Source organism: Chaetodon trifascialis, chromosome 16, assembly GCF_039877785.1.
Source record: "Chaetodon trifascialis isolate fChaTrf1 chromosome 16, fChaTrf1.hap1, whole genome shotgun sequence".
Classification (NCBI taxonomy): domain Eukaryota; kingdom Metazoa; phylum Chordata; class Actinopteri; order Chaetodontiformes; family Chaetodontidae; genus Chaetodon; species Chaetodon trifascialis.
In genome coordinates, this window is record NC_092071.1 from 949,757 (window position 1) to 966,573 (window position 16,817).

At 47.6% G+C, this 16,817-nt stretch overlaps 1 protein-coding gene across 6 annotated transcripts in view; it reads right to left on the reverse strand.

Annotated features, from left to right (window-relative positions):
• The window catches only part of cadm1a (cell adhesion molecule 1a), a 296,308-nt gene that overhangs the window by 57,830 nt on the left and 221,661 nt on the right, over positions 1–16,817 (reverse strand). For all 6 annotated transcript variants that reach the window (XM_070983857.1, XM_070983855.1, XM_070983856.1 and 3 more), the window contains one exon: positions 5,782–5,928. In XM_070983857.1, coding sequence (XP_070839958.1) covers positions 5,782–5,928 — 147 coding nt within the window. The remainder of the gene's footprint in view (positions 1–5,781; positions 5,929–16,817) is intronic.

The following is a 16,817-nucleotide window of genomic DNA, read 5'->3' on the forward strand; positions in this document are numbered from 1 at the left end:
GCTGCTGCGATCTCACCGTTGAAATGTGGCTGACAGCGAAGGTAAAATCAGAGTGGATGAGTCTTGTGGCGAAAATTGAGATCAATACAACCTCTAATGGCTCCTTCTCCCCTTTTTCACCTCTGCTGAGTGCATGATTTTAATTCATCTTGCTTTTTCTTCCCGTCTTCATCCGTCCTCGTTCTTTCTCTGCATTTCATTTGAATAGTTTTTTCTCTCCTGCAGCTCCAGCCGAGGATGACTCCCATCCACAGAGAGCAGGAGATGATGAGTGCGCCTCGCCTAAGTGGCTGCAATCAATTGTGATTAGTGGCTGCCGCTACTTTTTGAGAGGAGCGCATCAAAGTTTTATTATTGGGTGTCAGAGTGGGTGAGACGGGGTGGGGCGGGGGTAATTACATTCTTACAACCAACCTCCTCCTCCTCACTCGAGGTGGAGTCCAGGCCTGCAGCTCTGCTCCAGCAGCTGCTCGGTCTCTCTTCGACTGGCTGATCTGAGAACAGCCTGCGCTCATGTTCGTATTTATAATCTGCATCGTTACGGTTTTACGATCCCAGGAGCGCCTTTTCAGCTCGGTCACATGATCACTCACTCTGTTTGCTCAGAGCACACTGCAGCTTTCCGCTCAACTTTTTCCTTGAAACGTTTCTAAAAGCGTGATGTTGATATTCCCCATTGTGTAAATTTATATACTTCCCATTTATAACATCCTCACCCGTGTCCTAATTGTTTTAGATGCATCCAATTATTATTTGCTGCCGCTGTCGCCGTTCCCTGAGGGGACGGTTTTAAATCTAATCTGATCTAATTCAATTTCATCTTGTTTACAACCTTTGGTAATTTTTATTATGCTTTGCTTGATTAGAAATGTTCCTTTAAAAAGCCTCACAGCAATGCAAACCTTCATCAGTTTGGTCTCAGCACACATCCGGTGATTTCATCGTGCCGTTCCTTCTGCGTTAAAGCTCCATTCAGCCAGACTTCAGACGTTAACATGAACCGGCGACATTCATCAGCTTCTCCAGCATCACTTCTTCACTGTTACAGAGTTTTTACTGTGTTTTCTGTTTTCTACCATGCACCTGTACAAAATAATGTATTTTTCATTTTCATTTCTCATGTGCAAACCAACATTTTCCTTTGTTTACTGAGCCGTTCTTCACAGAGCAGTGCTCTTCTTTCCTCTTTTTGTATGAAATGTACATATATATATATGATGCTGTGTCCTTCTTACAGTCTGTTCGTCTCCTTTTGTTCTCGCTGCCTGTAACACCCACATTTCTCTGGCGTGGGATCAGTCAACTTTTACCTTTATCTTATCTTAAAGGGTTAAAACCTCTCAGCTACACGCTTCCTCAGGAGTTGGTGGAAACCAAACTGGGTCTGAACTGAGTGTAAATATTGATCTTGTGTGTCAGGTGGCTTCAAAGCAGCGGCCTTTGGTTTTCACGTGTGCTGCTTTCTGCATGTGAAACATCGGGTTCGGTTTCCTTCTGCGTCTGACCTGCAGCGATTCAACAGGCTGTAAATCCAACAAGATGTTTCTTAGATTTACAGACGGACTCAGGACACGAGGAGCTGCTCGAGAATCAAAGACAGGGGCGAGATGAATGAGTGCTGGAGCTCAGCCAGCCCGTTCAGGACCGACTCCCTGCTGCTGCTCCTGCTCGACATTAACATGGCGGCCCTCTTTCAAGTGCGGGGATGATTTAACAGTTACTTCTTGTTAAAGATCCCGGTCACATGCAAGAACTGATCCTTTCCGCCTCAGAAACACGGTTTCTGCTCTGGTGCGAGCGATGACGGCGAGGCCGATGTGCGGTTTCTCGGCTCGGCTCGGGCGTCGAACGCGGACTTTCGGCCTGCCAGTGAAGCACAGCGCCGCCTGCTCATGCTTCAACACTGGTCCTGATTATATAACAAACCACCAGTGAACCTCAGCCCTCTTCATCTTTCAAACCGTTTGGCCCATCATGACTCAAATTTTTGAGAAATGCATCCAATCGAGTTCCTCATGCGGAAATGTTTTAATAGGTTTTCTTCCCCTCCAAGCTGCCTCATTAAGCCGTTTCCACATGCAGCCTTTTACCCTGAACCTCGCCGGCCTTCAGCAGACGGATCACCCCCCCCCACACACCCCCCCACAGCAGAACAAGGGCAGTGCCAGTGTGTGAGTGCTCTTTGTACAAGTCACCATGTAGGTGTGTCCTCAAAGACAAAGACACTCTGCTTCAGTGAGTGATATCAGAGGTTTGTGTCCGCGGAGGATAAGGAAGTCCAAAGTGCTACTTCAGCCAGAGACAGATCTGTCCTCAGTCTGCAGTTAAAGCTGCTGTGTTAACGAAGGCTTCTGCATCTCTGCTCATCAGTTTGACCCCTGTGACGTAACACGTCCTCCACAGCCTGCGTCTGGGTGGATCAGGATAAATCATATCCAGACACGAGCAGCCGAAGAAGAGAGAGAATTTTAAACATTATTTTAAATTACGAAGCCCTTCGGTTATTAACAGTGAGGAATCTTTCCTCCCCAGAACAATGTTTGTGCAATTTTCCAAAACTAATTGATAAGAGAAGTGAAGTAAAACAAAGGAGCGTACAGCAGTTTGACCTCCGACCTTCCAGGTTAAACAGGTGACCTTAAAGGAGCGTTTCAACCACTTTACACACATGTTCATCACTGGGAGTGATCGGCCTGTGGCTGCAGCTGCGTCCTTCCTCCTTCCTCTGGTGGGTCATCGGGGGTTAACTCATCTTTGGGACGACAGGACTACGTCCATGGGGAAAGGACTACAATCCCAAGATGCACAGCAACAAACTGCACCCCAGTGGAAGGATGCAGCTGTTTAGCAGGAGGCCTTAACGACATCAGCCTGTATCTGCATTATGGCAAACTCCTGAAAGATGAGGATGTCACAGGCTCTGCTGCTTTGACTATGGTGCTTCTGTGTTAGAAGATAAAATTCAGTGCAGTGCATCCATCTCCTGAAGCTCATGGATGTTAAAACCAAGCGAAGTCGATAGGATGAGTCACAGAAAGCCTCGTAGTGACTCTGGGTGGACATGAAGCGGAACAGTAGGCTGATCAATAGTTCCTCTGTTTGTGACTGCAGACGTTCTCAAAGCGGCCCCCCCCCCCACCCCCTGCTCTCCACCCCACGCTCACGCACATACTCCACCACCCGGACTCAGATGGAGATGGCAGATGTGATATTTTGAAGGGGCTGATGCTGTTTGGAGGCTGCCTGGTGGAGTTCATGTCATAATGAAGCAGTGCAGCTGCAGTGGAGATGCCTGGGAGGGATCAGGCAGATCAAGGAGCCACCTCCCCCCCTGTCAAAGAAGAACACCTTGCCCTTGACAGCCAGCTTGTGGGAGTCTGCTCGCGGTGGCTCGGCACACAGCAGATAAACACGAGCTCTTAGAAGACGCTGGAGAGCTTCCCGCCTGCGTGGCCTCGGTGTAGCTCAACCCGAATCCACAGAGGCTGAGTCTGAGCGAAGCAGCAAGAACAAAACGCAACCATCAGCAAACGAACTGCGTTTAACGACGGTGTCACGAAGCCTTCCCGAGCCCAGGAAGTGTTTCTGGAAGATTCCACCACTTCCCCGTCTTCAGATTCAGAATCAGCAGATATTCCCAAAAATCCACGAAGCTGAAAGTGTTTCCAGCCGAGTTTCTGTCAGAGAGGATCAGCTGACTCTCAGTCTTTCTTCTTCTTGGCTTCCACAGCTGCTCTGGACTGACTTCTGCATGTGGACGGTGCGTTTGGACATGACGAAGGAGGGCGGGTGAGCCTGGGGGGGCGCCGGACACTCAGCTCACAGGGGACCAGGACGTCTCCGGGGGTTCAGCCTGTTTGTGCACAGCAGCCAGCAAACATCGCGACACGTTCACCATCAGGCGTGTGTGCAGAGCAAAGAGCAGGGATCTGAAAGTTCACGTTACGTTCGCCAGCTTTATGCTAAGCTAGCCGCTGTGAAGTCCCGGCTGCGTATTCTTCGCTCGTATTCACTCAGGAAGTGGCTTGAGATCGGAAACTTTTGCTTTAATCACGCTGCAGTTGGCAGAAGTGGACGATGTAGGTAATGAACAAATGAAATACACTGATGAGAATATTTTCTCATTAAATCTGTTTCTATCACGGTTTCCTCATATAACGTACTCGAACATAACCTTTAGGAGTCGGAAAGTTAACGAGTCAGTGAGCATGTGTTCCCTGTGCACTGTGAGCCGCTGTACGCTCACAGAGGTCGACCGTATGTTATACACAAGTCAACACTGTACACATCAGGGGCTTAAAGAACATAATTAAAGAAACCGAAACCCGGCAGAGAACAGTGAAAGTCCAGCTGAACGCAGCTAATTAGAGCTGTGACACGATAACTGGGCAGGATAGGGATAAACACAACAGGTCATTAAATGTTGAGGATATGAGCTGCTTTTATTGGAGCCGACGCGCTGACAGCTGAGCGTGTTTGCTGGATTGTATTAACCTCGCTCTGTTTAATCCTGCTGCAGACATATGGGTCAAACTTAATGCAGCTCTGGAAGTGAAGCAACGTAAGAGGATGTTAATTAATGTTATACAGCTTCACTGCGGCTTTGCTTCAGATACACGTTTCACGTCTGTTGTCTTTCCTCAGCCTCGTCCTCCACCTCTGGTTGGACAGTATTCAGCAGACACAAATCATCCAGTATGTCGAACGTCCACCTAATTTTACAACTGCTTGCAAAATGAAGGCGAGAAACTGACGTAAATAAAAGCGTGATTGGGACTGATGTCCAGGTCGTCTGATCACATCAAACTGCTTCAGACTGTAATTAAACACATGACCGGACATCGTTTTTCGTCTTTCATGGACGAGCTCGTCCTAAACTGCTCCAAGTGTACTTTGAATCAGCTGCAGGAAGGTGATCTGGATGTTCAGTGAGAGTAAAACCCTGAATCCAGAGACGCTGTGACTCAATGTAAGAAAACCAGAGTCAATCATTGACAAACAGCGGTGACGAAGAGTCTGAGTCCATGTGTTCATGTCCTTCATCCTTCATGTGTTCACACAGAGGTGAACCTCCTCCATCCTCTGTGAGCGACTGAGCCTTTCATACCCAATCATGATCCTCTCACCTGTTCCCAGTGAGCCTGTTCACCTGTGGAAGGATCCAAACAGGTGTTTTGCACATCTTTCCCAGTTTCCAGGTGAGTTTCTGGGATCAGGTTGAATAACTCTGCACACTTCAAGTCGATTTGAGGTCTTTGAAGACTGAGACTGTTTTATCTTTTTGACAGTTATGTTAATATGAACATTTGATTGTTTCAGAAGCGTCAGCTGTTGTCAGGACGCACTCAGACCCTCGTATGTCCCATGATGCTACACTCACGCCACGTCAACAACATGGAGGAACAGGAAAACCTTGTTTGTTATGATGCTGTTTAGGCAACATTTCAAGAAGCTTAGCTGGACGTCAGATAGCTAATTAAACCTAAACTGGCTACATTTTAATGACGTTACATCTTTGTTGTGGAACAAACACGGAGCCTGAGTTCAAACAAACAAACAAACAAACAAACAAACAAACAAACAAACAAACAAACAAACAAACAAACAGATCAGCCTGTTCGGTTCATGCTGGGATCTCCTTCTGATTCAGACTCTTAATGCTGCTTCATGAATGTCTGCTTCAGTGATGCCAAACCGAATGAATGAAGTTACCTGAGGAAGCAGGCTAACCTGCACACAGACACACCTGAGCGGCAGACGGCGGGCTGCTGGCATACTCACGTCTCATGTCTCTGAAGTAAATGGTCTGTCTGTTGGGGTTGAGCAGCTGGATGACGGAGTCGTCGTTGTTCTTCACCCGACAGCTGATGATCGCCATCTCGCCCTCCACCACCGACACATTGTCTGTCACCAGGTTCTGACTCACCACTGGACGGGACGGAGACCAGAAGACAAACGTTAGCGCGTCGGTGGACGCAGAAAAGCAAAGGAAACCAAAGGAAAGGACGTGTGTTAATGAAGCAGCGTGAGAGCCTTCCCAGTACAGATTCTCCATCAGCCTCCATGTTAGCCAACACTAACCAATCAGGGCTCCTCAAACTGACAAAGCAAAAGATTTATTTTCTACTTTCAATCCACAATGTGAAGAACAAAAGCCTCTAATTGTCCTTTCTCGAGTGTTTTGGTGGAAATGAACATTTAATGAGCGCAGCAGGTGGCGGACCCTGAACGGACCTGAGTGACCGGAGAAAGAGCTCGACGAGCCTGCGGGTGAGAAAAATCAGGCCCCACGCCGCCGGTCATCAGCCGCCGCACAAACACAGACGACATCTGAGCCTGAAGAACGGCGTGTTTGCAGCTCTGCGCTGCCTCGGTTTGAAGAAGTGCACCAATAACCCCTCAGACGGTGCTCTGATGGTTTTCAGCAGCTTTGGTTTATTTTAAATGATCGCCACAAAACCAACGCTCGGCAGCTCCCAGTGCCCAGCGCAGTACTTTTACACTGCAACACACACACACACACACACACACACACACACACACACACACACACACACACACACACACGCTACAGGCTGCACTGACAAACACAAGCAGGCCGCCAAACAGAAACATTTAGGAAATCAGCTGACTCTATATGAAACGTTAGCGGAGGAAGGATGACGTAGAACACATTAGACTGAAATCAGCAGCTCCACCTCAGAAATTCAGCCAATCACAAACGTCAAATCACAGGAAGCAGCACGAGCGGAGCTCTGATGAGCCTACAAATGCTCCCTGATGGCAGGATCAGACATCGAGACATTGATGTGTTTCCAGGCGATGGCGGCCGCCGTGACACATGTCAGACCGCATGTTGAGCCAATCAAAGCGAGCAGCTGCTTGTGCTTTTCGTGACCAGTAATCAGACGGGAGGGACTTCAGGGAGCAGGTGTGTTGTAAACGTTGTGCTGCCGATGTTCCACCCACGTACGTCCAATCAGCTGAATTTCAGCCTGGTACTGTGGAGTCAGAGACGGGCGCTGAAGACCTGGTCCTGGTCTGCCAGGCCAGCCGAATCAACCGACTCAGCCGAGTAGTTTTAATTTAGAAAAGGATCACATCACACAGGCAGCCCCCCCCAACAATATGACGGCTATGATAAACAACACGAGGCTGGATGACTTCTGTCATGCTTGTATGTTGTCATGTGTTGCTCTGCCCCTCCGTCACGCCGAGACGAAGCGTGGACCGCTGATGCTACACCTCAGATCAGATGAAGAGGCTGCCGCTTTGCCAAACCTTTCAATTGAGTTTGAGAGAAAACTTATGGATGAAGTCTTTGTAATTCCCCCTCACACTTTCCTCCTACATGCTGATGAAAATAGCATCACAAGCAACATCTCAGAGAGGCTAAAAGGGCCAACTCAGGGGTGGGGAGGAGTGTGAGGAGCAAAAGAAGCTAAAAGAAAGCAGGAAACATCAACTGCTCATTTGCATGCCTCAGTTGTCAAGCACCTCTAAATACCCCTGCCATTTAGGAGACGAGGAGGATGAGGTGGGAAGAGAGGAACTGCATCCTCTGATGCTGACAGATAAGGATAGACAGCTTAACAAACCAGATTCAGATCAGCGTCCCTCGGTGGCCCCAACACAGCCCCAAATAAATGAACCTCGCCGTCTTTAATATTCAGGACTGAGCTCATTTTCCAACACGTGCAGGAGTGGGCGGCGGGGTGGGCATCTGGTTATGATAATACGCTAACACACTACAAAATGCATTTCAAGGCATCCGCTGAAGGTTACAAGGCAGCAGCAGGGTGCTGCAAGGTGTCTGCGAAGTGGTGTCTCAGCCGGTGGAGGTAGCAGGGAGGACTTCAAACGGTGCTCGCCTTGTCAACGGCTTAATTGTTCCTGTTGTGCTAAATAAACAACTCTGACACGCTGGAAGATGGTATGTGGAGCGGGGGGGGGGGGTTTACACTAATTAATGGCCAACAACAACCGTGTGCGGCGGCCACCGAGGACGCTGTCAGAGGCGCTGCAGGAAAAGCACTTCTGACATGTTGGTGGGCAAAGGCCGTTAAAAGCCGCAACGTGGAGCTTTTCCAACTTTCAAACGGTATTTTTGGCATGAAAGTCTGGAGGGGGGGGCTGTGCCAGGGGGCCAATCAGGGGGCAAAGGGAAAAAACAAAGGCCAAAGCTTGTAATGAGAGCAGTTTATTGTTGGACAAGCTTTCATGGTACAACCTGCTGCCTGTCGCCTGTGACCTGTGGCTGCCTCCTCTTCGCCTTCACTGATCACACTCACCTTTCTGAGAACCAGCGCATCACAGCTCATTTCCACCTTATTAAAATCACTGAGCGCGTTCTTGATCCTTTGGCTGTGGAATCCATTACAGTAACATCAAGTCGACGTGACTTCCTGTCAAAGCCACGTTCACTTCCTCGTGTTAACAAAATAAATATTTCATGAACGCCAGAAACACGAATGTGACAAACAAACGTCGCCTGCGTCCCTCCGCGCGGCACAAAGCGAAGCTCTGTGTCGATGTTTTTAAATGCAGATGGCCGCCTGCGCCGTGCGCCGCTTCATACCTGTGACGGCTGCTTAGAGGAGACAGCTCATCGATATGTGCGGAGCATCAAGTCTGCCAGCCAAGGGGCAGCAGGACACGGCTAACAATACGCTTCCCTCAAACAAAACACTCACACTGAAGCTTTTAGCGGGAAACATTCAGCAACTGCTGACAGTCCTGCAGCAGCGCATGACAACAGCCGCAGATCACTTCAAAACTGAATCAGACATTATGCTAATGGAACATCAGAGACGCTGGGAGTAATATATAATTACCAGTCTGAGCTGCACTTAATGCACTTCCTCCAAATGTTTAAATCTATCAATTAATTGGACTCTTTCCAGCACAAATGATCGTGTGCATTCACATACAAACACAGAGGCAGCATCAGCGTCCGTGTGTCCTCCGCCCGACAGCAGACGGAGCCAAAGGTGGAGAAGTCAGGAGGAAGAGTCCGTCACATCCAGCCAACGTCAGTCAACACATCAGACACCTGAACGCACCGCTGAGAGTGCAGAGCATCAACAAAAATGAAAGTGTGCTTAATAAGGCTGGTTACTGCACATCTTTCCTGCAGCAGCATCCAGAGGTTCAGCAGAATCAAAAGGATTCAAAGCAGAACAGCAGCAGCCACAAATCAGTCAGAAACCGGTTTGAGAAATGTTTAACATATAATTCAGACTAACAAATGAGCAATAAATGGGTCCTGTGCCAACGCTGTCCAGTTAAACATTATATAACACTTCTACTTTCATTCTTCTTCAAATAAGCAAACCGAGACCAAAAATATGGAAATATTTTCCTTGCTTGCTCATTATTTCTACAACATAACATGAAAGATGCGCAGCGTGATGCTGTCAGCCTTCAGTGTGCCTTCTATCTGCCGTCATTTCCAACTTTTTCTCTGGCCACTTCCATATTTGGCCCATGGCAGTGAAGGGGGCCCAGATTTCAGCCTTCGGCCATCCGTGTCGAACAGTCGAAGCAGCCAATCCCAGATTAAAGTTGTCAGACAATGACACTCTCGCGCTGCAGCGTACAAAGTTAGCCCGAGGCCCAAGCTCACTAAGACGGCGGCGGAGGAAAGAGTCCACGCTCCGTTAGCCCGAGCGAGCAGCTGCGTGTTTCCATGCCATTCAATAAGAAAGGCGTGCATAAGTCAGGTCACACAGCCGCCCGCCATGACAGCGAGGCCGCCGTCCATCAGGGAATCAAACCCACTGTCTTGCTGGCACCAGGCGGCTCTGGGTCTTATGTGCACATTGTATTTTGTACATAACAAATCACTCGCACACGGGATTGAAGGATAAAAAAGGTTCCTGGAAATATGAAATATTAATCGAAGCATCCGTCTGTCAGTGCGTCTTTTCTCCCCTCGCCGGCTCTCCCTGTGGTGATATTAGCAGTAATAGCAGTAGTACTGCATTTTTTATCAGCTCTACTGTTAGATATGCATTTATTCATCCCCTGTCTCAATCAGAAACATGATGTAACATACAGTAATCTGACAGTACGCTATATTTCCTGCAATTATGCAGCCATCGTGTGCGCCGTCCTGCTCTCTGCGCTGCTCACGATCGCCTCAATCAATGGAGAGACATCAGCTTCCCTTTGACGCGTCCAGGAGCGAGTGCATGTGAGCACAGACGGCAGTCATGTTCTCCTTTTGTTGGTCGGCTCCTGCTGATAACGTGACGGGTCTTTGTGGTGTGTGCGTGGGCGAGCAGAGCGGCGGTGTTTGTGTCTGATTGCACTCACTCTCGTCTGATTGCATGTTTTCACAGATTGTATGTCTGATTGTGCGTCTCTGTGTTGACCGCAACGAGTTAATTTCTCAATAATCTTTCTGAACGAGTGCAGCCATTTCCCTCCTGTTATACCTCGCAGGGCGTTCTTTACCATCTTAAAGGCTACGAGCTGCACGATGCAGCGTGTGTGCAGTGTGAGGAAGACCTTCAAGGTGTGCGGCGTCTACACGTGTGAAGATCTAAAAATGAAAATTATCACTCAAACCTTCATCTTCATACGGCCACCACCCGTCTGTGCAGCCAGTGTTGGTGCAGTTTAGCTAATGTGCAGTCTGACAGGTGCTCAGGTGGATTGTGGGTGTACAAAGTGCTGATTCGGGTTTTGAGACACCCCCATCGTTAAGGTCGGTGCTGACTTCTGAACTTTGTAACGGGACCATCGTCTCTCCCTCAGCTTCAGCAGCTGCTGTGAGCAGCAGAAACTCTCCTATGAAAACGTTAACGTTCGCTGCCATGATCATCAATAAAAGACACCAGCAGGAATCATTTTGCAGATAATTCATGAAAGAAAGTCTTGATGAAAACTAATCCTGCAGCAAATGAATCTTAAATCGTAAAGTCACTTTTAGGAGACGGTGACGTGTCCTGATGTGGCAGCTGTGCCTTTGTTACTGAATCAAACTACAAAAAACATCTGATAAACCAAAGACGCTCTTATAGAAGTGTGCAAAGTGAGAAAGAGACATATTAATAATAAAGTTCCCGAGGGCTTTCAACCACATCCGGTGTGAAGGTCATGAGATGGGAGAGTATTCTGAAGAACTCCAGTCTGAGTAATGATCCAGGAAACTTCAGCTGTCAACAATGAACCAATTTACTTCACATTTCTATCGATTTGAAGCGAACAGGTGCCAAAAATGGATCAAGACACTGAGTAAGTCTTGCGATGTTGGCCGGCCTCACATGCACCGCTGGCAGTTCAGCTGCTGTGGGCTGCAAATGATGCACGCGCTGTGGGAACGATTCAATCTGGGCTGTGCATTAGCATCAAATGTGCTGCCTTAAATTTACCGAGACATGGGAACACAGCTGTTATCCAGAGGACGGAGATGTTGTCTGAGCAGCTTCTTCTCTCTGCTAACATTTAAGTTTACAGTTATTCTAGGTGGAAATTCTCAGAGAGCATAAATTGAAGCCTTTCCATTGACTCTGAGCACTGTAAACATCACAAACAGCATTCGTTCAGGAGCTCTGAGTGATGGAGCAGTGCTTTAAGCGCACCTGTGGACACCTGGAGAGACGCTTATGGAGCTGAGGCTTAAAGTGTCCGAGGATCCATCTTTAATGAGATCAGCTGTAAACAGAAAACCAGATTTCTGTTATCTTTGATGAGAGAAGTGAGCAGGATGGGTCGTTGTTTCTTTTCTCTGAGTGCCAGATTTGCCATAAAAATACTATATTTTTTATAAAAAAGAAAAAAAAACTGGCAATGCCATTTGTTGAGAAATGCTGCTGCATGAAAAGGACTGAATTGCAGGAGTGTATGTGCAGTTTAGTGACATCTGGTGGTGAGGTTGCAGATGACAACCAGCTGAGTCCCCTCGGCTCGCGGTCCACTTCCAAGCGTGCAGAGGAAGAGGACCTGCTGCCTCCACGGACATGAAGCTCACTGAGGTTCTGAAACCACCACATGTCCATCACACACCGATGAAAACACGCTTAGTATCATGTTTCATTTCTGCCGACAGATCCTCGACAGCCTGCGCACCTGACCTCCAGGTGTGAACCTGATTTCAGTCATGTGATCAGACTTTCTGTTCAAACCGTTGCTTTGACCTCCGGTTGATGTGGGACTGTTTAACGACATTTTGGACGCGCTAACTTTTGGGTTCACGGTTAATTAAGGCGGTTTCACATCCTGTTTTCTGTCTCGTCCACGTTCTCAGCATTTACACAGAGATTAGAAGAAGCGATGGTCAGATCCACGTCAGGATAAACCAGAACCGTCCTTTAAATCACGAGGAGACCGAAGTGGAAACCTCTGACTTTGCTTTTCAGAATGTGTCTGATGCATCAGACGAGAGCAGAGCTGCATCTGGAGCCACGTTTCAGGCAGAGTCTTTGAGAGGAGGACGAGCCTTCAGCGGCCGTCTGCTGTGTGAATGCCGGGTTAGAGCAGCGACCGACAGCTCGAGGCGCCCAGAAAAGGTCAGGATGCTTGTATGGCCTGACCACTTCAAACAGTGGAATCCTCTTGGTGAGGATCTGAAGGAGGCAGTTCAGTTAATCTGTGTGCGAACAACGACTGCTCAGAGGGAAGCTCAAAGACACCACACAGAGTCTGCAGGAGATGATCCCATTGGTCGCTTCAGCGATGGGACTCCACAGTCAGTCTCTGGTGTCTCAGCGGACCGCTGCCTTCAGTGACGTCTGTGAACGTACAGCAGGAGCATCACAGGCGACCTCACGGGTCAAGGGCGTGACGCACGACGACGTTCGAGCGCGCTGGAGTGTCGTTTTGAGGAGAAATGGTGTTTTATGTGCCGCTGTAACGAGGAAATGAAAGACGCTGCCGTCTGTGGCGCAGGACGCTCACGATAATTCAGCGCTGAGGAGGTCAGCGCAGCGTTTTATCTGCTCTCCATCGCAGGCCTGAGCAGCCTCTACAGTAGAGGATTTACACTTTCTGCGCAGTAACTGCACATTTCTATTGTGCTATTATTGATGTTTTGTGTACCTTTTAATGTGTTTATGAGTTTTACTGAGCAGTGAGCGGCTTTATGGAGCGCTGGTGGGTGGCACATTACAATGCATAATACGACCGCTGTTTAGCATTTTGTCATTAGCTGAAAATAAACAGCTGCAGTTTTTCAAATTCATAATCCTGAGTGGAGCAAATTAATTCCAGCAGCAACGAGGCCGCGGCCGAGGTGACGATGTCTGCACACCGGCAGGCCTTCAGAGCTAAAGGCTTTGTTCTATGTGCTGTGACGTGTTTCAATGCATTGTCAGCGCCAACTGAAACACCAGTTTCACCAGTTACAGATACACCAATGAACCGTTATGTCATACAATTATGAAGAAGAGGAATTTCAGCTTTATGAAGATTTTTCTTATGCAGCAACTATTTTCTGATTATTTGTGATGTGCAGTCGTGAGCAGACCTGCAGCATGAAGCTGAAACCCTCTGACAGAAACAAACTGGGACTAATTGAGAGCAAAACAACAAACGGCTTCTTGTCTATGACTAATACAACATGTAGAGCACCTTCAGAGTCCTTTTCTTACATAAGCTGTGTGAATATCAATCAGTGAAGACTAAAATCCGCCCATGTTTGCTGCTGTAAATCTGAAATAAAGACTCTCTCTCAGCCCTCCTGATCCTCCTCTCCAGCCTCACGTTACATTATTCAACCATGTGATCCATAATAGACCAAAGCTAAAGCAGAAAACCCTCTGAGACTCATTCAAATGTGAGATAATGCATCTGAGTGAATTGCTAATAAATTGCCTTTCTTTAAAGTGTCAGAGAAACACGCAGAGCTCGGAGATCCAGACGGGTCACCGTTATGGCAGATATATATAAAACTATCATATTCACTCTGCCACGAAGAAAGACTTAACATCCTGAAAAACTATGAGACAATTTCACACATTTTCTACACAAACGCAAAGTTTGGGACGAGCTGGAGGTTTGTGCACCGTCAACAAAGTGATCACTGATCGTCCTCACGGCTGACGGACGCTGAGCTGCTTCAGTCTGAGCACGTCGCCATCAAATAATCTGCATTACTCCAACTGTCAGCAATGACACTCCATCGCTCTGCAGCCTCATCCAGTGACCCCAGCACACACACACTCACACACACACACACTCACACACACTCTGCACCTCTCCCACTGATGCTCGGTGGAACAGTGGATTTGTGACACATTATGTAAGACTGGGGTGTGAAGAGCTTTACAGGGTGTTACATGCTTGCACTGAGCATGTAAGTGGCTTTTGTGCTACCACTGCTGCACAAAACGGCTTTATCTCATTGCCGAGCGTAATGAGCGCAGAAGCAAATTTCAACAATGCCAGTAAATAAAAAAACATCTCAAGGGAAGATTTTACAGCTGTGAGCGTGCTGCTGCGCTGGGGTTTGCTCATAATAATGTCAAATAAAGTAAAAAAGACGCGCTGCCATTTATTGATGTTCTGTTGGTTTGCATTCTGTTCTGTCCTCCGTCCTCGTGCTGCATGCGTGACTGTCTCATCCAGAGATGCAGGTTTCTAAAAGCTTTAGTTAAATGCAAACATTTATTGCAGGCATTGCTGCTTCATGGAAATGATCTCATTAGACAAGGAAAGCTGCAGCGCCTGAAGTCAAACATGTACGTCAGTTTAGTCCAGCGTTGCTAGAATGGAAATCAGAGTCTTTGGGAAAATTAGCCAATTATGGAGTAATCACTGATGAATATGCAGCATCTGCCACCAAACGGATGTCAGAGAGTCGTCTGAACATGTTGCTAAAAGGATGTTCAGTGGAATTCAGCACACACGCCATGAGGTGACGTCAAAGCTCCAGTGAGCGCCTTGACGGCGCCCCCTAAAGGCTGCGATGGTCGCTGCAACCAGCAAGACAAAACTGCTGCATCCAAACAACAAATCAGGGTTCAGAAAATCTATAGTTCGTCCTGACGATGACGAAGAGGAAGCAGCCCAAAGACTGAGATCGAAGGGTTGGCCTCACGCAGCAGTCACACTGACACAGTTTCAGTGTGTTTTCCACGAGTCAGTCAGAAGTGTGACCGACTCACCGGCCACAGTCATTACCGGTCAGCGTAGGAGCTAAGATCGCATGTTTTAATAAAACAAACAAGAAGCATCTCGATGAAGAGCTGGAAATAACACATGAAGCTGCGTCACTTTTCTCACTGTTCTCTGTAGTTGTAGCTGCTTTTGTTGTTAATCTTTGGGAAACAACCATCAGAGACTAAAACGCTGGAGGTGTGGGTGGTGATGCAGAGGCCTGGAAACAGGTTAAGCTTCACCTGGGGAGCATGACTGTGCTCCAGCAGCACTAGATCAAAAGGTCAGGGGTCACCAAAGACTGAGATTCATCCTCTGGGATCCATGAAAAACTTCACAGACACCCTGTCATGAAAGTGTGTCAATAAAAGAGAAGTTTGGAACTGATGGTCCTTTAAGACAAAAGGTCAGAGTCCCCAAAACCAGAAGGAAAAATCCTCTGGAGACCCTGAATGTCCTCCAAACCCTCGCTGAGCCGAGGCCTGCAGTGGAGCAGTGAAGGAGGCTTTCCACTGGCTGTTTAAAGACGCCTCCGGTCAAAAATGTGCTTTTCTGCTTCATCCTATTTCTTGTTTGATGCTATTTAATTCTAATCTTTGAGTATTTTGTTTAATGACAGAAAAAAGTGCCACATGATCAGTTTCTTTTCCCTGAAATACTAATAAAAACAACGATGATGACGATGATGACGACGACGACGACGACGATGACGATGCTCTCGTCTGCAGCCACAACACGATGTTATTAAGTGTGTTATATTTTCCATGAAATCCGAGCTGATGCTGCGTCAGCCGCGTCTGAGATTCATTTACATGCTCTCAGAAGCCACTTAGCATGAAGAGTGCATGCTGTCTGAAACAGAGAGGGAACAACTGCAGCTCTGAAGCCTCCTGATGCTGCCACACTTCACAGAAATTAGCTGCACTTCCAGCTCAACTTCACATTTGTGATGAAATGAAACTTATTTGTATTGTTAAATTTTCATGGGCTCTGCTGCTCAGAGGAAACGTTAACCCAGGATCAGGATCCATTTTACTGGAGCTAAACTTGTATTAAAGAGATGAAACCAGATTTAATTTACGCTCAGATTTAAGTCCGATGAACTCACCATGAGCGCACTTTGAGGACAGTTCAAGTTAATGACTTCAAACAAAATCAATACAAATGCAACCACCTTCCTCCCAATGCAAACATCCTGCTCCTCAAACCACGTCACCTTGCTCCTTTTCCAAAGCCGATCTAACTTTAAGTCCAGTCTAAACGACTGGAGTGACCTGGGTTCAGGAGACCAAACAGGTGACAGAAAGGAGGCACCGCTGGGATTCATTTTTGTCTTATTTCTGACTATAAAAGTCCAGTTTTCTCTTCAGCTTGTGAGGACAATAAGAGGCTGTTTAGCTGCTGGCTGCTAACCTCGAACGCCTGCTGTGACTGGCCAGGTTGTGTCTTTTCGCTGACAGCAGCAGCCTGTAAACGAGGTTCCTGAGAACAAAGTCTGCCGGCTGGAAAAACCAAAGCAAAGAGCTAAAACGGGCTGATGAGCATCGCAGAGCTGCAGACGGCGGCCATTTTTTCTGAGTTCATGCTGCATGACGCTCCCACCTCACTGCTGTTAGGTCGACATGTGCAGGTGACTATATATACATCCAGCAGTGCAGCTGGAAATGTCTCTGACAGTTAACATCACACCGCTCATATCAGCGTAACCCCACTAA